Below are 25,862 nucleotides of genomic sequence, written 5' to 3' on the forward strand. Positions count from 1 at the left end.
GCGGCGGCTGGGGCTCGCCTCGACCCTGCCCGTGCCGGGGAGCCTCGCGGCGGCGGTGAGCGGCGGCGGCGGCGGCCCGGGGCGGGCGTGTGGAGAGCGGAGCGGGGTCGGGGTGGAGGAGGAGGCCGCGGGGCCGGCGGCGGCCCGGGACGGGCGTGTGGGCCGAGAGCGGCGGCTCCCTGCCGCGTACGTGCGCGCCCTGCTCGGCCTGGGGAGCGGCCGGGGAGGGGGCATCGCCTTCCCCCTTGCCGCCCTGGCAAGTTGTGGTAAACGTCTTCCTGGAGCGCCGCGCACTCGGTGCGGAGCGTTTGGGGCTAATGAGCTTAGCGCCGCTGCGCGCATCGGCGGGCGCTGCCGTGAGAAGGGTTTAACGCGCGCCGATCTGGTGCCCTGGTTTACGCGACTCGGACGTTTCCAGCGAGCCTCGGGGGAAAACAGCGTTGTGGTTTTCGCTGTGGCCCGCGAGCGGTGAGCACGCGTGTCGGGGGAGCTGTGCGGGGGAGCGGGCGCGCTGCGTCCTCCTCCCTCGCCCGGAGGATGCKGAGCTGAGGGCGAAGCTGGGGAAACCTTTGGGGCTGATGGTTGCCGCAAGCTTTAGAGCGTTATGCTCAAAGACAGGATTATTATTATTTTTAGTCTTAAGCGCTTGAATTGCGTATTAAAGTCAGGGTGAAAGACTCCTGGGAAACGGTAGAAAGCACGTTTATTACTGCATGCAAAAAAAAAAAGTAGTTCTGTGAAGAACTGCGGAGCTCTGGAGTGTTATTGTAGAGTAAGTCTTGTTTTTATTTATAAAACAGTCGTTGGAGAAGGAACTATTAAAATCTGCGGTTTTCCTGGTACAAAAACATGCAGCTGTGCAATACACTTGATGAGAAAATCGAGAATAGAGGAAAGCAGCTGCATACACTGATGCAGCAATATTTGATAATTTTTGCCACCATTCACCACCAATATTTGATAAGTGATGGTGTGAATAGATTTGCTAAACCTCATCAGTTTGTCAGAAAATTCCAACAACTTTGCTGCTACTGTTTATCTTTGATTACAACTTAGGTAGCTCTACCCTGAGCACAAATTTTATTTGTTTTTAACATAACTGGTTTCTTTAACATAACCTTATATTTGACTGCATCTCTGATATTTATTCTTCTATTACTAACCTTTCTGCTTAGGTTAACTGACTGTTTGAATTGCTTTTGATGGCTCGTGGGGCCTTGAACACTTGAAGGAAGTGTCATTAGACTGTGCACCTGATTTTTGTTATCAAGAGCTTGCGGCAATCTTTCAGTAACCTGTTTTTCTAAATGCAATATATAGAGCTACTTTTATCTCTGACGTAAAAGTATAAACTGCTAGTATGTCCGACCTAGTTAATTCTGCACTGAGGGATTCTCGGGTCTGTAAAAGAGAAGTTCATTATAGCAGAAGTTRTAGTCTCTGGTTAATAGAAGTATTCAGCCTTTATAGATAACCGATTCAAATCCTCGTGAAATTCAGAAGGCTGCTGAACAGCATAATTCTATCAAGTCAGTAAAAACTATATTTGATAGATTTCTTAATGTAAAGGACATAGTTGTCCTTTTCTTAATTGTCAAATGTTACTTTAATTTCAAAAACTATTTTATTTGCAGCCAAACTAAGCAGTGTTGGGAAGGATATTAAATTCAGAGCTTGGAACAGATAGCTGCATCAGTTCTCCTCCCTTCCCTCCAGTGATAGGCATATAAAATTATTTTTTCTTTTTTTGATGTGTTTTTGTAAAAGTAAGCGTCATGATATGATGAGGGATGAAATAAACGGTTATTTAAGATGGAAGACACTGAAACACGAACTTCTGTCATACAGTATTGAAAGAAAATAGCATGAAGGGAGACAGGGCTTTTAGCCTTAAAATCTACCTTATTTTAAAATCTTAAAATCTACTTGATATGGTAGTTTGTGGTACGCCTGCCAGATGGGACAGATTGCTATCTGCTGGCCTGGGAGCTCTTAAAGAGGGAGGAGGCTGCAGGCTGGGTGACTTTTTGCTGACTGACTGCAGGGACAGCCCTGCTTCTTGCCGTGTGACAGTAGCCAGGGCTGTCCTGGGTGGGTGATTTACGGCTGCTGGCACTTTGGGCGGTAGGATGCTGGGCTGTATGGTGGAGGAGGAGGGAGTGCTTGTGTTTTGATCGTATGTCGAACAGTTTCCTCGGCCAGTAGACAGGATTGCCAACGAAGGGAAAAAGGCAGGGAAGAACTTTGCTTATCCCATGTACGTGCTGCGTTCCATGACTTTTAGATTACAGCAGTGTTGTTTACCAAACTTCGCTGTTAATGGTAATGACAGTAGCAAATGTTGAATGTCTTACTGTTTACATTGTGTTCTTGGCCAGTACAGTGTAAATAGAGTTGCAACACACCTCTTTAATTTTAAACTTAACCCGTCCACATACTTCTGTGAATAGCATAGTATTTGCAATATAGAGTAAGCTGCCTTGTGTTATGATGATGTAAACTCATTCACTAAAGCAAGCAGCTGAGAAAGATAATGAAGGAATAACAGGTTAATTAGCACCATTTTAATTTTTTATCAGTTTTGAAGTGGCGAGGAATGGTAGTTGACCTCTTGATTGCTGCCAACGTATTTTTTCTATTATTTTTGAATGAGGCGGATGACTGGGATTATTTGTTTTTTTAACTAATAAAGATTTTCGTGGCATTTTTATCTGGACAGGAGGACAGATGCTTGTGAATGCCCCATGGCGGCAGCAACCTCTATTCATTCATTTATTGCCTATTGTAACTTGGAAACATTCTTTAGGTAAGAAAGCTGCTTCAAGGTATACCGTGTGGTTTATTAAATTACACTTACTACACTTCAGTGTTGAATCTTTAAATTGCATCTCAGTGTTTTGTTCTTTTCAGTTAGTCTCGTTTCATGTATTTTTATGTTTACGTGTCATTATAAACCTACCTTCTTTATGTTGTAGAAACTAACAGCACTTTCTGCAGATGAATTTTAGGTATGTGTGTGCCCTGCCATGCAGAGTTAGCAAAGGGATAGTCAGCTTGTTTCACTGAAGAAAATGTAATACCTGTAGAATGTACAAGTAATACAAGACTACTGTAATTTAAAAACTTCTCCAGATCTCATCTGTGAACACTGTTACTTGTAAATGCCAGCTTTGTAATCCTAGACAAGCATGACTATGCAGCTCTTAGATTTTGTGATGTGTGTGAGCTGAGCAACCTCATTACTTGCACAGATCTCAATTCTTGGTTTTGTTTTTTCTTAAGAGATGAGGATTGCTTCTTTTGTCTTCTACTGCACTAGTTTTAAATCTTAAGATTATAATTTTGGTATTAACTCACTACAATGTTTTATTTAAAAAAAAAAAATCAGCATTAGGATGCTACTAAAGGTGTTACTATTGGTTAACCACAGTACTTTGAAAGCATCTTAAAGTTGTAATTTGGTTTAATTTTTAAATTTATTTTTTTCATTTCAAACCTGTTGTGGTTTAGTTAGATGCATGTTGCTGTTTCTGTTAGCTTGCTATTAAAACTACAACAAATAATGTAAAATCAGTAACTGAATTCAGAGTTTTGAGGCCTACTTTCCCAAATTGATAGTAGAAGAAGGTGTTCATTGATACCAATATGAAAGGAACCACTCTATATTTTCATATATGGGAGCATGTGATGCATTATCAATATTTTTCCAGCTGTGAGAGAATTTAGCCAAGTTAGTTTATTGTCAAGGATTATAGTGTTGCAGTAGCATACCTTTTTTGGTAAAACTGAGTTATGTTTAAAGCTGAGAATCCTTAAATTTAAGATATTAGATGTCATATCTTTAAATCTTTCGATCATTGTAGCTTTCTTAGTATACTGGTATGTAGTTAGCTGAAAAAAATCAGCACTTATATAGGTACATAACTACTTTAAATACTATGCAAGCTGTACCTGCATTGCATAAGAGTACTGATGTGACTCAGATTGTGGGTAACACCAAACCTAGATTTGTGGGAACACATGCACCTTTCTGTTAGCTAGCTGATAGTTCTGAGACAACAGCATTTGATAAAACTGATTTGCTTGTCACGTTGTGTTGTTCTACTTACACATCTGACATACAGCATAGAGAGTTTTAGTCATCTCAGTCTTGTTTCCAAAACTGAACTTAGTCCCTCCTAAGGGTCTCCCAGAATTTGCAGAAGAGCTTTTCTTTGGTCGATGACTTCACAGGTCAGTTGATCATCTGGGACCCCTCTCTGCCTTCTGGTTAAGGAATCCATGCACACATACAGGATGACTCATCAGTGGGATGGATGTTCAGACACCAGAAAGGTGCTGGTAACTTGACAGGAACTTCCACATTCTTTGGAGGTATGTGTGCATGTACGCCTCTCATTCAGTACTACTTTGATTATATCACGTGGACCTATATTTTAGTTAAAATCAGTTGTGTTTTAAAATGCACAAGTACATCTATAATCCAACATACTCCTTTTAGTTTAAATTTTAAGCATTCYCAGTTACACAGTGAATATTAGGGCTTTGTCTTAGGTCAAATCTTCCTTCCTGTGATGCATAACCAATGGAACCCTTTTTCTGATTATTTTCTCACAATGAATCATACAACCTGATTTTGCTACTTGTAAAATTCTGCAGTACAGAACACTGAAAAATAGAAAATTCTGAAGTTGTCTGTTCTAATGGGATTTAGCAGCAAGGACAAGATACGGCCACTTTCATCAGCAGCAGGCTAGGTATTATATAGGCTGCGTGTATCTTGTTGCGTCTCTTGATGTTTCTGAAATGGATATGCTACATCTTGTCTACAGTCTAGCCCACGTGGTAGGCTTTTGTGCCCTTTYTTTCTGGTAGCTGTCGAATGTCAGAGCTTCTTTGTAGGAGCAGCACTTGTAAAGCTCAAATAAGTTTCAAATGGTAAAGTGAAAACTTCCCTTTTTCCAGCTACTTGAACTTTACTGAAATGTTGCAGATTTACATGAAAACAGAAAAAATGGAGGTGATTCTTGGAGACATTTATTTGTTTATTTTTATGATGGACTTTAATTTTTAGGAATCAGCAAAACTTTTAATGCAGCCTGAAAGGGGAGGARAAAATAAGCAGATCTTTGAACCAAGGGGAGGAAGAAATAAGCAGATGCTTGAACCAAGCTAAATTTAGCAAGACTATGAGCAATTGAAAAGCGTGTTCTATACGGTTGATTAGTTCATCCACTTACAATGCAATGGAGTGCCTGTTCATTGGGCTGAAGATGTAAGTAAAGTTTTGAAAAGTCGTAGAATGTGGTCATGTAGATGATGATGATAAAATGGTGCAAAATGCTTTTTCATACTGAGCTTATAATAAGCTTGTATCTTCATTACATTAGTAATACTAGTACAATTAGTGCAATAGTAATTGATTACAAATACTACTTTACTTTGGAGTGGAATGTGTTGCAATGTGCATAGCACTGTTCACTTTGACTTGATCACTTTCCCGCTTGTTATGTAAAGCACGTGCGTCTATCGAGGAAAGAAAAAGTTTCAAGTATTAAAAATAATTTGAAGAGTGTCACTGGTTTAACCTTCTGCATATATTACATGCTTCTATCATTACTGAAACATTTAAAAGACCAAAGTGAAGATTTCTGAAGATTGCTGGAATAAATTCATTGGTGCCTGGATCATTTTTCAAGAGAGCAAACAGTAGTGGAACTGGTCAGGCAGCTAGCTAGCTCCTAAGTAATTTCCTAGGTTGTTCTTTTCCACTCCTATGCACATGCTTTATTTTAAAGAAAAGTTTTTATGAAAAGCTTTAATAATAAAACGAGGCAAAGGAAATGCTTTGCTTCTCTTTTAAGAGAAAGCATAGATGCACGTACTTTCTTCTCATAAACATGGAATGTTACAGCTTCTATATCTGACACCTCTTCAGTCCTGGAGGTTTCAAACTGGAGGACAGAACTGTGGTGGAATAAAACACGACGYGAACAGGAGTTTGAATTAATTTGTGAATATTTGGAACTTAACCTGATCTGTAGTTCATCTATTGCAATGTTTGTTTCTGTTGTGCAGATTTGGATATAGCTCAGGAAAAACAAGTTGCAATAAGAATTAGAACCAGTATGACTTTTTAAACCAAAATTTCTTTCTAGCTAATTTAATGCTTAAAAATTGATAAGAACTCGCAAAATCCAGAAGAGGAATTACTCTGAGGGCTGTCTTGTGCTTAGAAAAAATAGCGTGTTCTGTTGATTCTTGAGAAATACGCGGTTGCTATGAAAAGTAGCTTTAGACTGATTGCGAGGAGATAAGGAGTAGCTCAACATTAAATTAGCAGGATTTGAGAAGAGGCCTCATCTCACTGTAAAATGAAACAAGTACTTGAAAGTTAAGGCAGTTCCTGAAGATTTCCCAGGAATAGACTGGTCTACTTCAGCCTGTGAAAGCAGAGCTTTTTCATATGCTGGTTAACTTTTTGTAACCTTGTCTTGTATGGCAAACACTGTTCAATGGATTAGTTTGGTACAGTTGTATGTATAGCGTGGTTCAGCATTTCAAACGAATGTCATAAATTTTTTCTTGTCTTTAGAACAGTGTAGTGGGATACATGTTTTCTAGAATATATATCTGGTTTTCAGTGATACTGTCACATGCTCTTGGTTTTTTGCGTAACACAATGAGATGTTTTCTTCTTTATGTCCAGTTTTAGGCAGAATGCAGGTAAATCCAACAGGCATTGAAGTAAAGTTCTACTCAGGTCACCGTAGGCACACGTAAAATTTAACCTGCTTACAGACAGAGTTATCTTGCTCTTTCTGGTACTAAATCTTTTTTTAGTACTGGTTAATAATATCACATGTCTTTATATCTTCTAGTGCAGGCATCAAGATTAAAAACTGATGCATGATACCCATGTTTATGCTACTGATTATACTGATAACGTTACAGTCATAACTAGGTTTTTGGCTAAAGWTAGGCTTAAAAATTTTATTTCTCTCTACAAAATATATACATGTTGACATACTCTAAAACTCAAGGATGGAAATTACTTTTGTGAGTTTGTTGTGACTTCTTTCTTTTCATCCTGAAAATTTCTTGTGTGCCATTCCAAGGACATGCTGCAGCCCCTTGCTTTTATTTTTCCAGCAAACCAAGGCTCCTTAGGGCTTGATAGACTCCGACTATGCTTCTGTCATTTGTGTTTTCTCAGAGCAGAATTCTGCACTGGCAGGCCTTCTTGCTGCATTCATTGCTTTCTATCAGCTTATGTATCTTTTGGTATTGGGAGATGAGTTGCTTATGTTAAATCTTGTAAGAAAGATATTTGGAATTGAGAGTCATACTATTCCAGAAGAAATTGGAGTTACATTAACTGTTTGTCTATACACAGTTGCAAAGATCTTTGAAGTTGTAGATCTGTCAGATAGCAGAGGTTTCATGTATTACTTTTTTCTCAATGTTGATTTTTGTCTTCCTTTTATTTTCAGGGGAAATGGAAAATGTCTTGCCCATTTTATGCCTCGTGTTTTCAAATGTTGAATAAACTGCTGCAGTTCTGTTCTTGAAATAATAACAAAACCCTTCGGATACATAGGCTGTCCTGGAAATCCTGTAAATAGTTAATTACTAAATTCATGGTATTATGTTTACTGCGGTCTTTTTACGTGTTAACTCTAGCAAAAAAGCAAACAATACCCTTTAAGCTGCTTTTCTGATCCACTAAAGGTTGGGATCTTTTGTTGTTGAAAAACACTTCTTGCGAATCTCTCTCTGCCCTTTTTTGCTAAGTGAGTTCTGAGGGTTTTTGCTCTTAGTTGCAAAACACTTCTATGCTTGCCATGTTTAAAAAGAGGGATAGATGGACTTTTGGACTCCTTTGGATGTGCCTGCTCAAGGTTCTTCATTATTTGAAAAGGGAAGTTAGTATGAATTGGGTTCCACAGTTGATAATTTCTTTAGAAATTGCCTATAGATTCAGGAATTTGTCTACTGAGTTTAAACTTAAACATACATAATTTGTTACAYATTAAACTTATGCAAATTGCTATTGAATAGTTTTTCTCTAAAAAGTATGTAATATACTGTGAAGTGCTGACAGGTGAAACTATAAACTAATAAACCCAAATTGCTCAGATTGAAATTGATTTGTACAAAATAAATGGTTTAGAGAAACAAAGTCATTGCTGTTGTCTGTGTACTGGATATTGACATATGGACATACGTTTTGCATAGTAACATTTTAAATTTTACCGACTTGTTAACTTCTGATTGCTTTCTCCCTTGATCCCCCAATCTTCTGTGTGTGTTTTTTTTTTTTTTATTATTGTTTTTCAGATACCTTCTGTACTGGAAACTGACAGGCAACTGTACAGTTTGAATACACTGGATCATTCCAGTACCTGAAGCTGATTACATTCACAATGAAGAGAGCTAGGCAGAAGGTTGCTGTAGAAAATGAAGCTCCGCAAACATTACAGAAATACAAGAAACAGAGAACTTGTTTCCGTGGATCAACGTTTGGTGAATCCAACTTGCACACCTTGGATTGGGGAAGCCTTCCGCACCATGTTATTCTGTGTATTTTTCAGTTTCTGCCCTTAGTAGATCGAGCTAGGGCATCTTCTGTTTGTCGAAGGTGGAATGAAACTTTTCATGTCCCAGATCTCTGGAGGAAGTTTGAATTTGAACTTAACCAGCCAGCTACTTCTTACTTAAAATCTACTCATCCTGATCTCATTCAGCAGATTATCAAGAGGCATGCTGATCATCTGCAGTACGTCAGCTTCAAGGTAAAGGCTTGAACATATTTTTAAAAATGCAGCTACTACAGCTTCTTTCCATGCATACATGCTGTTTCCTTCCAACTTCTATGGTTTAGTTCTTACACAGTAAAGAAAGAATATTGTGTGATACTGTGCTGAAGACTGCATGACATGTTTTCAGAATATATATTGTGGAGTTTATATATTGTGAATCCATTGTAGTGGCAGTTGAAGTACTCAACAGATTAATCTGCAATAAGTTTATTTCCTTAAATTCTTCTGTTTGTAAGAAATATTTTAAGTCATATGTGTATTATTTAATTGCAAAATAGGGCTATACAGTGAAGAATGTCCTGAAATTTCAGAAGCCTGTTGTGCAAAAGTGTGTGTAAGGAAGAAAGCGACTGTGTATTTATATTCAGTCATTTGACATGTAAGGACATTATGAAGTAACAGTAAGTATTTTTAAATGATGGGTATGTTTGTAGTCAAAGGGTTGCATTAATTCAGACTTTCTTCATTTGAAAGCTTGATACAGTTCACTAACAGTTTATCTGACAGGACTACAGCTGGAATTGCAGATGTTTTGTTAACTTGTTGCAATCACTCTCCTTAGAGAAGAATTCGTAGTTCTAAGGTATGAAGGGAAAGCAGTGGAAGGGAGTGATTTCTAAAACTAGAATTAAAATCGGAAAACCTGACTTTCTCAGTGTGGGGCTAATCATTTATTAAGGAAGGTGAGATGAAGCAGTGATTTGTCCAAAGCTGRCCATCAGGCTTGCAGGTCCATTGGGAATTTTCAGCTCATTATTAAAGATACTAAGTTATTGTCCCTGARGTAACATGAATTAGTTTGATTGTATCTAGACTTTACTAAGTCTTTTTTCCCTGCGCTAAATGTTTAGAGTTACTGCACTCATGCATACACACATRCACTCACACACAGCGTACCACTGTATATCGTAATGCCAATACTAATTACACCCGTTGTTTAGGAGGAAACATGGGCACAAGGTTCTTCAAACAGAACGCCTAGGTTTAAGCTGTCTATATCAGAAATACCTGTCAGCCATACTCTTGAAGTACTTTCTGATTGTATGATAGTTTAAAAAAATACTTCTTGTTAATTTCTCTTGTCAGGAAATTTCTAATTAATGTTGCTTTTTGTCCTGGTGGCAAATGAAATCTGGTACAGTACAAGCTGTAGTGCTTGCAGTCGTTGGTACTCATGACACTTAAGTTTTCTAAATAGTAATACAGAATGATTTCAYGATTCTTAAATTGCTTTTATAGGTTGATAGTAGTACTGAGTCCGCAGAAGCAGCCTGTAACATCCTTTCTCAGTTGGTGAACTGTTCTATAAAGACACTGGGTTTGATTTCTACAGCAAAACCAAGCTTCATGAATGTCTCTCAGGTAATGTCCTACAAAATGTATTTTTATCAAATAGAGAGATTCAGGAATGATTTCTTTCGGCAAAATATTAATTCACTCTTAAAACCACTTCAACCTTTATTATTGGCTAGCTTTCTCTTAAAGCTGTGCTTAGGTAGGAAAGTATTTAATGTTGATTTYATAGACTTGAGAACTGTTACTCAGTTGATACTGATTTCTTTTTATAAAGCCATCTATTTTTATTGGTCTGTCGTCTTTAATTTGTGGCAAACTCTAACAGGAGGAAATAGTTAAATTTAGGTTCCATTCGTTAAGTWTACTGGTATTGATAACTTCACAGCATAGAGAAGTGAAACTGTTTAGAAGACTTGAGCCTTCTAATTTCCAGATTAAAAGATACAGTAGTCACAATTTCTAGTGTACTGATAACATAGTTGAGTTTTTTTGGTTTTYCTTTTCTCTGTAGGTCACAGCAGAGTTATTTTCTGGAAAATAAAATAAATGTCATTGCCTTTTGTTTTTGCAGTTAAATCCTAGGTACCTCAGACTCATCATTATGTACACTAATGAATTTTATTAGAGAGAGATAAGGCTGGATGAGTTAACTACCAAGTGTAAAGTAAACTTTATTATTTTCATCAAATACAACAGCAATTTTTTTAAAAGAAGGAAGAGATTACCTACATTTTTGTACTTTCTCTACATGTAAAACCTGGATGCAAAGATTTGGCTTATCTACCATAGTGTTTTCTCTTGTTGTGCCCCCCCTCCCCCAAACAGGCTCATTTTGCTTCAGCACTGACGGTAGTTTTTGTAAACTCCAAGTCATTATCATCAATCAAGATAGATGACACACCAGTTGATGATCCTTCCTTGAAGGTTCTTGTTGCTAATAATAGTGATACTCTAAAACTACTAAAAATGAGCAGTTGTCCTCATGTGTCACCTGCTGGTAAGTACTGAATATATAAGAAATGTAGTAGTAAAGCACTAGGAAACAATTGTCAGGATTTAGATTTGAAATGAGTTATCTGTATTATTTTCCATACTGTTTTGATTCTTTTAGCATAGGCCTTTTATTGACCTAATCTTGGCTGTTTGTAAAGTTGGAAGGGAGAGAATAAAAAATGTCTTTGAATGAACTGGAATAATCAAGGTGGAGATGCTTCTCACTTGCCTGCTTCTTCTAGAAGTTCTGGAGATTCTTTTTACGTTCTTCCCAGCTGTTCTATTTACCTCTGATAATTTTGGGGGGTTTTGAGGAGAAAAAACCTCCAAAATTAGTGCATGCCTTTAATGTAGGTACCAAGGCCTTAATAGTCATTGCAAGTTTTACCTAAAAGTAAGCATCAGCTGCTTCATGTGTGCAGCATCTTTGTAAACTTAATCAACTAGTATGTTGTGGGAATACAAACACAAAATCATCAACCCGTAAATCAACTACTGCTTGGTGGAATAAAGGAAGGGAAGGTAGCTGTCTTTAACTGTTTTGTGAGATGCTGTGAGTGAAATTTATTCAAAAAAGTGTTAATACTTGGAAATTGTATTACAGAAATGTTGGAACATACAAATTTTAAGATTTAGTAAAATACAGGCTTTTCAGTTTCTTCAGTGCCCTCTGGTGTCCAGATCTGGTAGTACAATTTTTTGTTCTAGCACTGGTTGGTAAAGGACTCACTCCCTTCAAGGGTAATTGAAAATGCAGGCTTACCTGACAGTTCAGAGAGCCTTTGGGTCCATTCTGACTTAAATTTCTCTGGTAACTCTGGAGTTAGGGAAAGAAAAACTCCGGTCTAATTTCTCTTCTCCATTTTTATCCAGAGTCTGGGAAAAAAAAAAAGATTAAATCTGTGTATTTTGTGTTCAGACAGATTAAGAAAAGTTATGTGCCTCTTAAATGGGAGAAGGGTTTAGTCTAACACAGCTCTTAAACTCTGTTGCTAATAGTCATTTAAATGGAATGATTAAGTGGATGCTGAAAGAAGGATTATTGGGGAAAGGAAGTGGAGACATCAGTTGGATCTTGCCTAGTGTTGGTTGCCTCTCCAAAGCTGAGGAAACTGTGCAGGAAGGGTAGAGTGCCACAAAGATAACAAATTTGACATTAACATGACTACTTAGGCCTGCTTCTCTTACTGATAAATGTTTGTAGCCAAAACATGTGATGGGGTGTGGGTGTTCAGAACTTTGTCATACTTCAGGTTCTTAGATATGGGTATGAATACTCAAGCCAGTAAACTTAGCACTTGCTCAAGTTTTATAGCAAATAATTCTGATTTTATTTACTTCTTACTTAACAAAGTATTTTTTTTATTTCTCAGGAATTCTTTGTGTTGCTGACCAGTGTCATGGACTTAAGGAACTGGCTTTGAACTACTACATTTTAAGTGATGAACTGTTGCTGGCTCTTTCAAGTGAAAAACATGTTGATCTGGAACACCTTCGGATAGATGTTGTGAGTGAAAATCCTGGACAAGTTGAATTTCATACTATTAAAAAGCAAAGCTGGGATGCTCTTGTGAAACACTCCCCCAAAGTCAACATTGTGATGTATTTCTTCTTATATGAAGAAGAATTTGATGCCTTCTTCAGAGAGGAAACCCCTGTTACACACCTTTACTTTGGTCGTGCAGTAAGCAAAGCCATGTTGGGTCGTATTGGCATGAATTGCCCAAGGTTAATTGAGCTGGTTGTGTGTGCTAATGGACTTCAGCCTTTGGATGATGAACTTATTCGAATTGCTGAGCGCTGTAAGAACTTAACAGCAATGGGTCTTGGTGAATGTGAAGTAACTTGTAGGGGTTTTGTTGAATTTGTAAAGATGTGTGGAGGCAGGCTCACGCAGCTTTCTATAATGGAGGAGGTACTGATTCCAGATAACGACTATAACTTGGATCAACTTCATTCTGAAGTCTCCAAACATCTTGGAAGAATATGGTTTCCTGATATGATGCCGACATGGTGAACTGTCTACATCTGTGGATAAACTGGTAGAATCAGGATGTTGCTCTCTATGCAAATAAGCAACTTGAAATCTGGAAATAGATTTCATATTTTATTTTCAGTTTCTCTTCCTTGAGAACCTGTAGTGAGGCAACAGTAAATCATTCAAGAATGTTTATGGTATAGTGCAATAGAAATTAAGTGTACTTAACAGTAGACACTCTTGAAAGTATGTCCATGGTTTACAGGTACTTTTTTACTTCAGTTAATTAGACTTCTCTGATTTAGCTTCARTTTAATTGTTCCATTCAAGTTAAACTTTTTTTTTTTTTGTATTTTATGTCTTTGCTTAGTCTTTCCGATGTAGTCAGAAGATGACTAGAGAAACTTTCCTCCTTGAGCAAATCTTGCTTGTGGGGAGCTGGATAAAACTTGGTGTTCAGGAAAACAGTGTTGTTTGCCATGATTTGTGCAGCAGACTTTCAAAGTATTCTTGCTGTAAGTGTAAAGGCTCATACTTTATATTTGAGTAACCTGAACTAGTGTAAGTATTTTGATTTAGCTTAAGTCCACTTAATGTCAGCACGTTAAAGTGGTGTGGTGAGTAATAAGTTTATACTCCAAAACCCTTCCGATTTTAAATTGCACTTTAAGTCACTTTATAAGATTAGCTAAATTGTAGTATATTATTTTTCTATCTTATGCACTAAAGTGGACGGGAAATAATTTGTTAAAAATTAATGAATTTAAAAGTTTGAATCTAAGTTGATTACTTGGATCAGTGGCAAAGCACAGAATAAAAGGAATAGCTTTTGTGTTTGAGGGTTTCAAGTCTTTGATTTTGAAAATTGACATCTGGATGCTGTTCCATGCTTCCATTATTAAGAGATTTTAAAGATTTCATAAGAATGACCAGCTAAAAGGAAGRTTTGAAAAGAAAACAGTGGTCTTTAGTCACTTTCTACCTGGAAGCAAGGGTTTAGAACACTTGCAAAACTATTTGCCATTTAGAGGCCACAGTGATCTGTAATAACTTTGCCTGGATTTGCCACRGTAACTTTGCCACAGTTCTCACTGAACAGTGGTGTAAGCCCTGATTCCTAGATCATGTATTGCTGGTTCCTGAAATTTTTGATTCAAGAAGGATTTTATGACTCTTTAGTACTTGTTGCTCTTAATTGKGTTTTGAGAAAGATTCTATTCCTTGTTTGTGGGCAGGGGAAAGGAAGAGGGAGTTGATACAAATTAGAATATATTTGTGATATTTTGCACTGTTTGTAAACTAAAATGCATTATATACAAATATTACTGTAATTATTTTCTTGCTGTAGTTGGTTTATCTTYCTGTTTGTAATGAGATGTGTACATTTGATGAATGGTGGTATTTGTCATGTTAGATAAAATGTCAGATAGTTTCTTCCGCAGTTAAATTTCTTTTCTGCAAAAGTAACTGCCGTGGTTTGTCTAAAACTGCCATTATCTTGGACAGAATTATTTTATGACTTGTTTCCAACTATAAGCTAAAGGTATTAAGAAGATAATGCATGTCTGAATCATTAGTGAATTTTTGCCTGTTGCATAATTGTGTGGGTGTGGGGAGGGATAGGGCAGCAAAAAAAAAAAAAGGGCAGCTGACTGGTCACTAGCACTTATTAGCCAAGCGCTTGCTTCCATAATCGAGGAGGTTATGATTTACTTTTGACCAGAAAACTGAAATATTTCTAGACAGTATTTGGTTTAAGATGCGTGCTTTGCTCTGATTGTAAACTTAATAAACTGATCGAATATATGAACTGATAATAGATGCCTATCTGTACCACTGTGCATCACCCTGCTAGGCAGGCTTGTTCTGTGTTAGAAACTATATACTTCACAGACTTGGGGAAGGACAGTAGGGCTGGTTGACTCTTGGATTGTAAGAGTTTAATCGTTGTCCTTCCACATTCAGGTAATGAACTCTAGGATATTTTGATGTGCTGAAATTGAAAGAGAACTTGGATAGATCTTGCAGATGATGTTGACATGTGAAATACTAACTCTTCACTGATAGCATGAGAAAAGCATCATGCTTTATTATGGAAACCCTAAAAGGGACTYGCAGACTGGATTTAGCCCYGTTGTGAATTCATACAACTCTTAGGCTATTTTAAATTCCATGGAATGCCTCAGCAYGTCTGTGTACTGAGTCCRTATAACTGAAGAACAGTATGCTTAGCTCGCTAAGCTTTCATTCTTCCAAAAAACCAATGTACTCTGCAGTAGTGTATACGATGGTAGGTTGGTCAAAAAATTCTTGTCTTGTGGGTCCTATGCCCTAAGAAATAATATGTTCTACTTTTTTTTAATACTCCTGAAACTTCAGAGAAGCAAAAACTTTGAGACTTGAGTAAAAATTAGTACTGAGGCACTACCTTTAACCTTTTCACTGTAAGAGTAAAAACTGTAGCAGAGGGGAGAAGAGTGAATCTAATGTTAAACTGCAAGCAAGTGTGGTCAGYACTGAAAAGGTGATAGAACGTGATGGTGATAGATTCTGTATTGCTGCCGTGATCACACAGAGATAGGAGTATCCTGCTTCAGGTAATACTGGGATGATTTGCGTAGATATTTTAACTGTTGCCCTGGTATATCCAAGCAGATCATTGATATGAAGCTGAAACTAATATCCTTCAAAACAGTACAAGACTTCAGTCCTAAAGCTTGTTATCCCTCTTGTGGATACCAATGGAATAAGACTAAGATGCGCTAATGTCAGGTGCAGTTTCTGCTGCCTGTTACCATCAAAATTTTTATGCATTTCACTTGGTAAAACTCACTTCTGTTCTAACTGAAAGGTGTCTTCTGGCATTATGTTAATGTTGTATTTTATAGTTTGTGGTTTTTTTTTTAGATTTGTTTTTAGTATGTGTTGCTGTTAATAGTGTGTACAGTGTGCTTTAGAAATAAGTGTCAGAATACTGACCTATATAAAGTAGCATGAGTTCTGCTTTTCCTTCTTAAGTAGGTCATCCTGAATGAAAGCAGCAGAGGTGTTACATCTGGCAAGAAACCTTTGGATAACTGCCTGCTCCCTTTGCTTCCTTGTTATTCCTTGAGCAGCCTGTACTGCAGAGCTGTACCGTATCCTAGCTAATACATTTTGTCTGTTTGTTGTGTTAGACTTCTAGGTTTCACAGACCTGAGGAGGCTTTCTAAACCCCCATGCCTTCAGTGCAGTTTGGTGTCAAAGGAGCTAAAGCAGTCAGAGCGAAGGACGGAATGAACACCTGATACACCAAAGAGATTTGGTATACAAGTTATAGTGAGAAGTTTACAATAATGCAGGTTTTCTGCCACTAGGGCTGAGCTTATCTCTGGACTTGCTGACTTTTCTGACTTCCTGTGAGGGCTTAAATAGTTGGTGCTGATTTATGGTTTAAGTTATCCCATAAAAGCAAATTCCAACAAAAACCTCAAAGCCTCTCTTCCTTTCCTGGCAAAAGGAGTAATTTTTGCCATCTTATAAAGACATCAGTTACTGTGGCATGACTACTTCAGTCARCATCTTCTCTGCCTTTTGGAGTGTTCCAGTAAATTTCCCTTTTACTTCCTTCAATCCAGATGCTTTTCAAAACTACAGTAAATTTTCTTGTTTTCAGAATTGACCAAGATGCAATGCAAAGTTTGTAAATTAGCCTAAAATATAATGTTAACAGCAACTACTGATACTATAAAAGGGTACCTACCCAAGTGGTACCTGGAATATATATTAATGTTAGGGCCTTGCAATATGATACAAAACTCAAAATATTGAATCAGTAGTAGTGTAAACTGTTGGGTTTTTTATTTATTCTGGGTAAAAAAAAATTCATTCATTAAGATAGACTGTTTACATGAGAAGAAAAACAACTTTTGGATGCTGAGATGAATTTATTTTGAATTTACTAACACTTCCATTTTATATTCTCTTTCTTTTCCCCATTTCGAGATTTCTGGTAGGGTCTGAGCGATCGCAGTTCTCAACGTGAATGTGAGATGTGATACCAGGAAATACTCTTTGCATTGGGAGCATTCTCCCAAGGACTTGCCCCTTAGCAATTGTACCGCTGTATCTAATGGGATGGATGCAGAGCAGTTTTACACAGAAACCTGGTAAAAACAAGAGAAAAACCCAAATGTCTGATAAAGCTTTTTTGGGGAGTGGAGGTTTGGGGGGGAGGGCAGGGGGAAGCAGTAGTGGAAAAATAAAAATAGCCAAATACTGTGGTCATTGAAAATAAAGATAGTGGTCAGAGTTGCTGGATTGTTGAGGGAGGGAAAATCGGAAGCAGGTGGAATGAGGATGGGGGTTCTTGATTTAGAAAAGAGAAGAACTTAAAGTCGTTCTATAGACAAGCAAAACTCCTCTAAAACATTGTATCTTTTTTAAAGCTATTTTTATATTTTCCTGCAATTTGGGTCCCAACCTCAGTACTTGTAGAGTGAAGAGTAAGTAATAGGTCCTGAAAATGAGAGCTTGCCTAGTTATATTTAAGAGTGGGTACCCTATATTTGGATTCTAACATAGGAACAAAAAGATTTGAATGCAAATGGATAGAAGATGCTATGGCTCAGAACATGCACTTTGCTTTACTGCTTAGTTAAGTGCAAGGGAACACATGCTACATTAAGATAGGAAAACTCTATGAAAAATAGTTATTTACCTTGTCCCTTGATTTGGACTCCATCGTCAATGGCATTTCCATTATGAAAGAATTTAATGGGTCCAGAGAGCTGGCCAGAAAAGGGAGCGTACACTGTTGCTCCATCAGCACAGATGACATCCACACCCACATGCTTTCCTTTACCATTTCCTCTGAAAAAGGGTTATGTTAGTAATTAGACAGTGTTGGCACAACAGATTGTGTTTGAAGAATCTAAATCACGTTTTCATTGAAGTGTAGATTATGTAATACCCTGTAAGATTTATGGTTTGTATTGTTAGATTTGCAGTTCTGTAAATTGAAAAAGTGTTTCTTACAAGCCTTGAAATAGAAATGTAGGGTAGCGGGAATGCTGATTGGAAGGTACCTCTGGAGCTCGTCTAGTCCAGCCTTCCACCTGAGTCAGTGCTGTTCCCAGCACTAGGTCAGGTCAGCCATGGCTCTGTTTAGCTGGGTCATTAAAAACAAAAAAATAAAATAAAAAACCCCAAGACAGATTTCATGACTCTTATGGACAGCCTGTCCTGGTGCTGCATTACCTTTGCAGTGAAAATGTTTTCTGATTTTTCAGCCTCAGCCTTCAAAGTTGCATTTCAAAATGGGCTTAACCGTACTTAAATTCTATTTCAATGGAGTAGCAACAAACTCATGCTAATTACAGTACCTTGGAGCTCCATAGTATCCACAGCCATATCTATCACAGCCTCTTATCTCGTTTGTAGGATTCCCAGAACATACTGCTGCCCAGTACTGATCTTGTTGTGGAAATGGTAGAATATCTTTGAAATACAGAAACATAAGAAATCAAATTTATTTTCAGGGTTGTTTGTTCTGATGCAACTTTTGGGTTCTGATGTACATTTGTGAATATTGTGTTTTCATTTTAGTTAAGTAGAAACATACTGGAATTGTTGATGTCTTCCACAGAATTTTTCACTCATTTGGTAGTAAAAATAGAATGTACATCCAAGACTAGATTTTGTTATTTCTTCATATAGAGCTGTCTGATTTAAGGAGCATTCTTTAAAGAGAAAAATTCAAAGGAATTATCGTGCTTCCTAAGTAATCTCTTTAACAAAAACTCATCTCTGCTTTTTTTTCTTCCTTTTTTTTTTTTTTTTTTAAATCTAGTCTAGCCTAATCTCAGTTCAGTCCTCAAATCCTATTCTATATTGCTACCAAAATCTTTAAATTTGTATTTATAAAGGATCATCCTAAGAGATGAGGATAGCATTGCTGTTGATCAAGGACTTGAGGATATTATTTAGTGCTGAAACTGGAATATATACGTTCAGGATCTGCAGAAGGTTGTGGGTCTTATTTTCCATCAGTTTGTGACCTGTTCAGAACAGAACTCTGCTCAAAAGCAGACTGTTACTACGTCTGTAAGTTGAGAATAGCTTGCACGTAAAGAAGCTTCCAAGTTGTTGTTGACGTTGAGGCTGGTCAATGTGAAGAGCTGGGGGTTTGCTCCTTGCAAAAGTTACATTGCTATGTAAATGAGTAATGTTTAAACTAGAGAAGATTGGAACTTCTTCCTCTAGMATGGTCATTTCCTTAAACTGTGACCTTAATATACCAAATACTTATTGCTGATCTTCAAGTCACTGTGAACAGCAGTGTTTGGAATCTATTGTATTTCAGAAATTGAATTGTCCTGTAATGTCTTCGTACYGTATGTCTGTGTATTAAACAGAGGATGTATCTGCTATGGCCTATAGCCATGCTGAAAGAGAAGTAACACTGCTCCTGTTGGAAATTTACCCTTAATGTCCGTGCAGTTCAGTGAAGAGAGCAATTCCTAATTCGTAAAGTAGCTGAAGTGCAATATCGAAAACATTGCTAGTAGTTAAAAGAATACAAACAGAAGTGTCTGACTCACATTTGGAGAAGGKGTATGACTACAGCTGATATGCTGATACACGTGGCTCCTGTCTTTAACACTGTCTACACTCCTCTCATGCTGTATGTGTAAAGCATGCTCTCTCTTAGACATTGCACTTAGAACTTAAGACAGAGGAGAATCTTGCTTTTGAATGCTGATGTTCTTATTTGCAATTAARTATACTTTCATTCATTATATATATATATTTATATATTAATACTTTTTTTTACCAGGTTTAAGTAGAGCAGTAGGATCAGAGCGATCACAGTTTTCAACATGGATGTGAGACACAATGCCAGGAAATACTCTCTGCATTGGCAGCATTCTTCCGAGTTCTTGTCCTCTCTGGATGGTGCCGTGGTATCTGATAGGGTGAATACAGATGAGTTTTACGCAGTAACCTGTAAGAGACAGGAGAGGAAGTGAAGTCGGGAAATACTAACTACATCTGTTCTTGTGGTGTGCAAGAGGTCTTTTATGCTGGCCTCTTGATGGAGATTGCAGTGATAAAGCAGAAATACAGTGAAGATACCAACAATCCTGAAATCAAAATTCTCTGGATTGCTTATAGAAAAGGAGAAAGAAGAAAAAAGAGTTAGAAAATAGGGACAGCAAGCATCCTCTCAGCAAAACTGAGGGCATATTACTGATACTTTCATTTTTACTGTTTCCTTTTTTTGTTTTGGAGGGTAATTGATTTTCTTTGACTGTTTTTTCAACTCCCTCTTCCCTTCTCTCTCCCTCCCAAGTGAAAAGGAAAGGAGAAGGACTATTTCCTGCTAGTGATGACTTGTGATATTTGCGAGCAGGATTGTAGGTGTATTTAAATGTAGGAACTAGAGGCATGAGAGTAGATGACAGTCTGCTTGATTTGAAGAGCTACAGAAAAATCTTACTGGACACTTAAAAACATATCTACTGTTATTACTAGCCTGATCCTGTGATTTGGACTCCATCGTCAATGGCATTTCCATTATGAAAGAATCTAATGGGTCCAGAGAGCTGGCCAGAGAAGGGGGCGTACACTGTTGCTCCATCAGCACAGATGACATCCACACCCACATGCTTTCCTTTACCACTGTGTCTGAAAATGTAAATATATGATTAGTGAAGTCTCTATCAGGCCTAACATTATATATAGATAGTTCAGTTAGCAAACAGCAAGAGCTAAAGCTTATATAACAATTTAAACTACATCTGCAAGGAAATWAGAAAAAACAGTGGCTTCAGTCCATCTGTAATTACTGAAAATTGTTTATATTAATCAGAYTTAAAGGAAGATGAGATTTCAAATTTTAAGCACACTTTTAGTTTTCCCATATTCATGGAATATTTCAAACTTACATAAAAATACTGCTGTTCTACACACAAATATGTCTGTGCCAGGTAAAATAGAAGCTTACATCGTGTTTTTTTCATTTAGAAATTCAAAAGTTGCATATTGAAGATGGAAACTTTGTATGGGGCTTGAAGGGAGAAGAGAGGAAAATGCAAGGAAGGTAGAAGTCATTCTGTGTATAAAAGCATTTTTCTGGGAAATATTATAGCCTGCTCTGTTATGAGGTGCCTGCTTACAAAYGATGATGCTGGCAGATTTTTAACTTGTGTAAATAACCCAGTTAGCTTCATGTAAGCAGTGTGGGTGTATGTCAAATACCTAGTCTATGAGTAACAAGAATAAGTGACACCTGTTCTTGGAATACTTTACTACTTAGTGCTTTTTTGATTCTGGTGTATAGTAGTAGTGTGTGACATCAAAAACCTAGCTGCTAATTCATGTAGTGATCTGGCTGCTTCACCTGTGCATCCCTCAGCAGAAGTGACATTAATCTCACTTCAGAAAGGTCCTATAGGCAACAGTATTCTGTCATTCTTAGCATAATARTAAAATAATACTAATGATTGCTAGAAAAACGTCATCAGTGTTTTTGTGTATTGGTCTTAGATCCYGCTGAACGAAGACAAAGTGTCAGCAAGCCTTTGATTTTTTTTTTTTTAAGGGTGGTTAAGCTTTTTACAACGCTTCTCTGCTTTGATTTAGAAAAGCAGCAACAAACTTTTCTACAAACTCCCAGTACCCCACTATTTTACCTGTCAGCACCGTAAGCACCACAGCCATATTTATCACAGCCTCGGATTTTGTTGGTAGGATTCCCACGGCATATCTGTGCCCAGTGTTTGTGTTGTTGGGGTGGGTGTGCATCCCATTCCTTGGCAAAAACTTTGAGCAAAAGAGGAAAATAGGGAAAACTGARCCACGTTCCTAGTACTGTACAGTAGAAGTTAAGCTGCAAAATACATTGTGCTTAAAGTAGAAGACAAGTATGATTCTTCTGTTGCATGCCACCTCTGCTTCTCTYTCTGTGCTATGGAATACAGCTTTTTCTTGAATTGCACGTTAACTGGTTGTGGGATTTTTATTCTTCTATCCCTAARTTCCATGACTGAGATCTAAATCTAGTACCCCTTGCTCCCCCAACCTGGATCATTCACTGGAATACACTTCGAATCAAGTCCTGTGTCAACCTGTCTCACTTTAAGTATTTATTTTTCTTCAAGATATAATGACAGCAGGTAGAGCTTCTCTCTAAGCAGCAGGAATGTGTGTGTTTAGTTTTCCAGTGCTAGGCATATGAGGAAAGGACATAGAATAATGGAAGATAACAGCAATCTCTGATTCTGGAAGTGTGTGAGGAATAAGATGACAAATTGGCAAAATGCTAAATAGCAATGAAGTAATAGTTAAATTTATAAAAATGAATAAAAGTATTCCAACTCCACCAAAGAATTCCATTATATATTTATTAATACTGGGAATAGAAACATGTCTAAGCTTGTCTGTCTGAATCTAATACCTAAAGGATGTGGATTTACTCTAGTAATATTCTTACCCTCACAACACAATAYTGCTTTCCTGACCATTCATGCTGGTGCTGATGTCCACTCTTTGTAGAGAATGGTTCATGGATTGTTAGAATTTCACAAAATTATATGTGAAAGAATGTCATAGAACCTGTTACACAGATCTGATTCCTCTCCTAGACATCTTATGCCTTTAATTTTAAGGTATGTTCTCTAGAAACAAAGCAAAACTATAATTAACACATTTTTAATCCTAGTTTATGAAGCAAGTCAAACCACTTTCCCTTCCCTTGTGCTTTTCATGAAATCTCTCTAAATGCTTCAGTACAATACGGTACAAACTCCAAATGCATGCCCATGTTTATATTTTAAAATAGCRTACATTACAATAATTCTTCATAAAACTAAACTGAAAGGCTTAGCTTTAGCACTATATATATTGGAGTGGATTTCACTGATTTCTTAGTGTCAGCCTGAAAAAAAGTAAAGACAAACGAAATGTTAATCTCAACTTACCAGTGGACACCAGGCTGACCAGTGTGATCAGACTGAGAGCTGACATTTTGGAGCTGTCCCACCACTGGTCCTTGATCAAATCAAAGACATCGTGTAGAAGCTTTCTTTGGTATTTATGCACTTTAGAAAGTGCAAGTCTATTGTTCTGACCAATCAGTCTTGACCAAAGTATTACACCTCTGAGTAGATGGTATTGCCATATTAGGCTGTAAAGATGTCAACAAACTTAACTGTTGTTAGAGCTGGTTGGGAAAGACAAAATGATTGGCCTCTTAGCACACCGTAACAGATGGAAACAGCAATCCCACATTTCAGGAAGTTCCAGTTGAACCGTTTCTCAACTTTTCTTCCTCCTCCTGAAGTAAGGGTACACTTAGGCCAAAAACAGTAGGAACGAAGAATATGGTCCAGAGACTTTAATCGGAGGGAAATGATGGGCAAAACTCCACRTAGTGGAGTTACTCGTATCACTAGTTTGTCCTGCATTCCTCATTCCGGTACTACCACCTCGGGCATATATGCTCATCAGCTTTTTAAGTGAGTGATAGAAAACACAAGAAAATACAATGTTTGGTTTACTATTTCATTAGGGACTTMATTTAAGAGAATTGGATGCTTTTGCAAGGAATTTTTTTTCCTGTTCAGCTGAAATTATTATTGGTCTAGACTTATATTTATTAAGTCTTTTGACTGAACYCTAGTTTTGGGGAACAAAATCCATGTCAAAACTGATCTTGAAAAACTGATCTTGAAGTTCTATAATAAACAGTTGCAAACCAAAGTTGCACTTGCATAGCTGTGACATGGCGTTAAACTTCTAGTATTATATGACTGGCTCCCTTCAGCGTTCTCAAAAGTTGAAAGAGCAGCCTCCTCTTTACTCCAGGGTCCCAACAGACTGAATCATCATGGATTTTTAAGCATTCATATAAAGCAGAAAAATTCAACTAGGAGGAATTAATAGGGCTAAACCTCAGGATGCATCACAACCTGGTGATTAGAATATTCTCCTGAAAGGTGGGAGACCTTTGCTAATGTTCACTTTCCCACTGATTTTCAAGCTCTTCTTAGGATTTACAATGTTTCATTTAGGTATCTTACGCAATGTTAATAACAGTAGTAGAATCTTCATTTAGGAATCTGTGTTACTAAGTATTTTTTTAATTATTCCTTCTGGTTTTTCTGTAGGAATTACAGGAAAGTGCTAGATTTTCTTTATGSCAAATCTTAGTTAATGAAAAAGTTAAATGAGTCATGGCACTTTCACATAAGCTATCCTATATTCCCAGTTTTGGTAACCTCTGGAAGTCCTGCAGGCTTTTTTCAGAGGAGAAACAGATGTCTCTCTGCAGCACTTCTAGTTTGTGAAGAATGTCTCTGCAATCTGTTTTCTTGAGAACTCCATGGAACAGGCAGCAGGAGATGAATTCTTTGCTCATGGTTCCACGCTTTTTTACAGCCAATATTTAACCCCAAACCAATCTTTTTGTCCTCCCTAGTGGTGTTATCAGTGGCTTCAGTGATTTTTATCCCTGCTAGTTTTTATCCCATCCTGTCAGGAAGAGCTGGTTTTCACTCCTAGCCACCAAATATTTGTTTAAAATGTTAGGTTCCCTCTGGCTAGTTTTGATAGGGCTTCTTGTCCTGATCTGCTCAGTGTAATAGAGTCCAGGTTTCCAAACGACACAAGATGTTGGTGTGAGGTCTCAGTGGAYATTCAGGACTCGGGGACACTGCTTACCCCTGAACTTTAAAGGTGAGGTGGCTTATGTGACAGAACTACCTTGTCAGAAAGAGTTGCAGTTGCTGCAAGTTGAGAGGCTGCTGGAGGTGCTGTGAGGAGTGTGCGCGCTGTTATTTCCAGCTTTCCAGACTTACTAGCTTTAATTTCACTTAAACTGCACAGATGGAGACCTGCATGTTGCCAGAGCAAAATGATTTTGAGACTTAAAAGCCAACTCCAGGCTGCTACTTCTCCATGACCCAGGTCCCTYGCCTCTTCCTAGACCTCAGCACAATTTGAGTGAAATYCTCTGAATCTGCTGGATCTTAGACTGTGTGTGTTGGTTGCGTTATCAAGGAGCACTGGGAGCTTTCAGAATTCTTTAAAGTTTCTGCTACAAGTGTCTTTCAGTGTAAAAATGTTATGTACAGCAATAAATTTCTACAGCTATTGTACTGTCCGTCACCTATTTTCAGTCCTCGCTTGTCTCGCTGTTGGTGGAAGAGCTCAGACCCCTGCTTCAAAGGTGGCGCGGCGCAGGAGCAGGGACGCTCCCCAGACAGCCCTGGCTCCGTTCAGCAAGGGAGGCTGGCGTCCTGTGTGGCGTCTTTCAGTCGAGGGAGGTGAGTTCACCTTATCCAAGGGGGGTGGTGTAGTTGCAAAAGATGAAAAGCGACCTAAGCAACAGCTGTAACAGGAGGCTGGTTAATCATTTAAGAGCGGAGACAACAGCGGGACGTGGTCTACCTACACCCCGGTTTGATTGCTGTGTGCATGATGCGTGGCTGTGTCTGCACGCTATGTAACGAGAGTTGTGCTGTCCCGAATTTCATAGGATGTGGGGGTCRAAGTACTGTTGAGCTTAGTCAGCTAGATATTACATTTTTTTCCTACTAGAAACAAAATTATATAAAACTAATTAACTATTGTCTGGCTTTTCTCAATTGTGAGGCCTCCAAATGTGTTTTCTGCGATAATGGTCTCTRTCTGCCAGCTTTTTAGTCCTGGTTTTACTCCAGATTGCCAGTTTGCAGTAGTAGTGTTTTAAATACCTCACTGAATAAGTTTTACCCGGGGCACACGTGCCT

The 25,862-nt window shown here is 38.0% G+C and overlaps 2 protein-coding genes across 7 annotated transcripts; one reads left to right on the top strand and one right to left on the bottom strand.

Moving 5' to 3' along the window:
* LOC146591529 (F-box/LRR-repeat protein 21-like) lies at positions 1 to 14,899 on the top strand. Of its 6 annotated transcripts, XM_085312823.1 has the most exons (9): positions 1 to 55; positions 2,720 to 2,806; positions 4,234 to 4,374; positions 5,075 to 5,275; positions 7,494 to 7,617; positions 8,341 to 8,795; positions 10,062 to 10,184; positions 10,944 to 11,115; positions 12,485 to 14,899. In XM_085312823.1, the coding sequence occupies exons 6-9, from the start codon at positions 8,427 to 8,429 to the stop codon at positions 13,126 to 13,128; spliced, it is 1,308 nt and encodes a 435-aa protein (XP_085168949.1). In that variant the 5' UTR covers positions 1 to 55; positions 2,720 to 2,806; positions 4,234 to 4,374; positions 5,075 to 5,275; positions 7,494 to 7,617; positions 8,341 to 8,426; the 3' UTR covers positions 13,129 to 14,899. The 6 variants fall into 6 exon arrangements, with proteins under 6 accessions (XP_085168949.1, XP_085168948.1, XP_085168950.1 ...); XM_085312822.1 differs by lacking the exon at positions 7,494 to 7,617; XM_085312824.1 differs by lacking the exons at positions 5,075 to 5,275; positions 7,494 to 7,617.
* A 2,144-nt stretch (positions 14,900 to 17,043) lies between these two features.
* On the bottom strand, positions 17,044 to 23,097 carry LOC146591530 (myeloid protein 1-like). The gene is made up of 7 exons (XM_085312675.1): positions 23,052 to 23,097; positions 21,765 to 21,894; positions 20,606 to 20,757; positions 19,904 to 20,074; positions 18,453 to 18,567; positions 17,789 to 17,940; positions 17,044 to 17,234 (listed from the first exon to the last, which is right to left on the bottom strand). The coding sequence occupies exons 1-7, from the start codon at positions 23,095 to 23,097 to the stop codon at positions 17,044 to 17,046; spliced, it is 957 nt and encodes a 318-aa protein (XP_085168801.1).
* Between the last annotated feature and the right edge of the window lie 2,765 nt (positions 23,098 to 25,862).

This window comes from Rhea americana, unplaced genomic scaffold, assembly GCF_003343005.1.
Source record: "Rhea americana isolate MKP2758 unplaced genomic scaffold, rheAme1 scaffold_37, whole genome shotgun sequence".
NCBI classification, from domain to species: domain Eukaryota; kingdom Metazoa; phylum Chordata; class Aves; order Rheiformes; family Rheidae; genus Rhea; species Rhea americana.

What these genes read in the sequence shown, in the direction of transcription:
- LOC146591529 (XM_085312823.1), top strand. Translation starts at nt 8,427, where the DNA reads ATGAAGAGAGCTAGGCAGAAGGTTGCTGTAGAAAATGAAGCTCCGCAA. An exon ending in GCTTCATGAATGTCTCTCAG is followed by an intron (nt 10,185 to 10,943) that starts GTAATGTCCTAC and finishes TCCCCCAAACAG; the next exon opens with GCTCATTTTGCTTCAGCACT. An exon ending in TCCTCATGTGTCACCTGCTG is followed by an intron (nt 11,116 to 12,484) that starts GTAAGTACTGAA and finishes TTTATTTCTCAG; the next exon opens with GAATTCTTTGTGTTGCTGAC.
- LOC146591530 (XM_085312675.1), bottom strand. Translation starts at nt 23,097, where the DNA reads ATGTCAGCTCTCAGTCTGATCACACTGGTCAGCCTGGTGTCCACTG. An exon ending in GGTCAGCCTGGTGTCCACTG is followed by an intron (nt 21,895 to 23,051) that starts GTAAGTTGAGAT and finishes TTTTGCTCAAAG; the next exon opens with TTTTTGCCAAGGAATGGGAT. An exon ending in AGTCCAAATCAAGGGACAAG is followed by an intron (nt 17,235 to 17,788) that starts GTAAATAACTAT and finishes TGTTTTTACCAG; the next exon opens with GTTTCTGTGTAAAACTGCTC.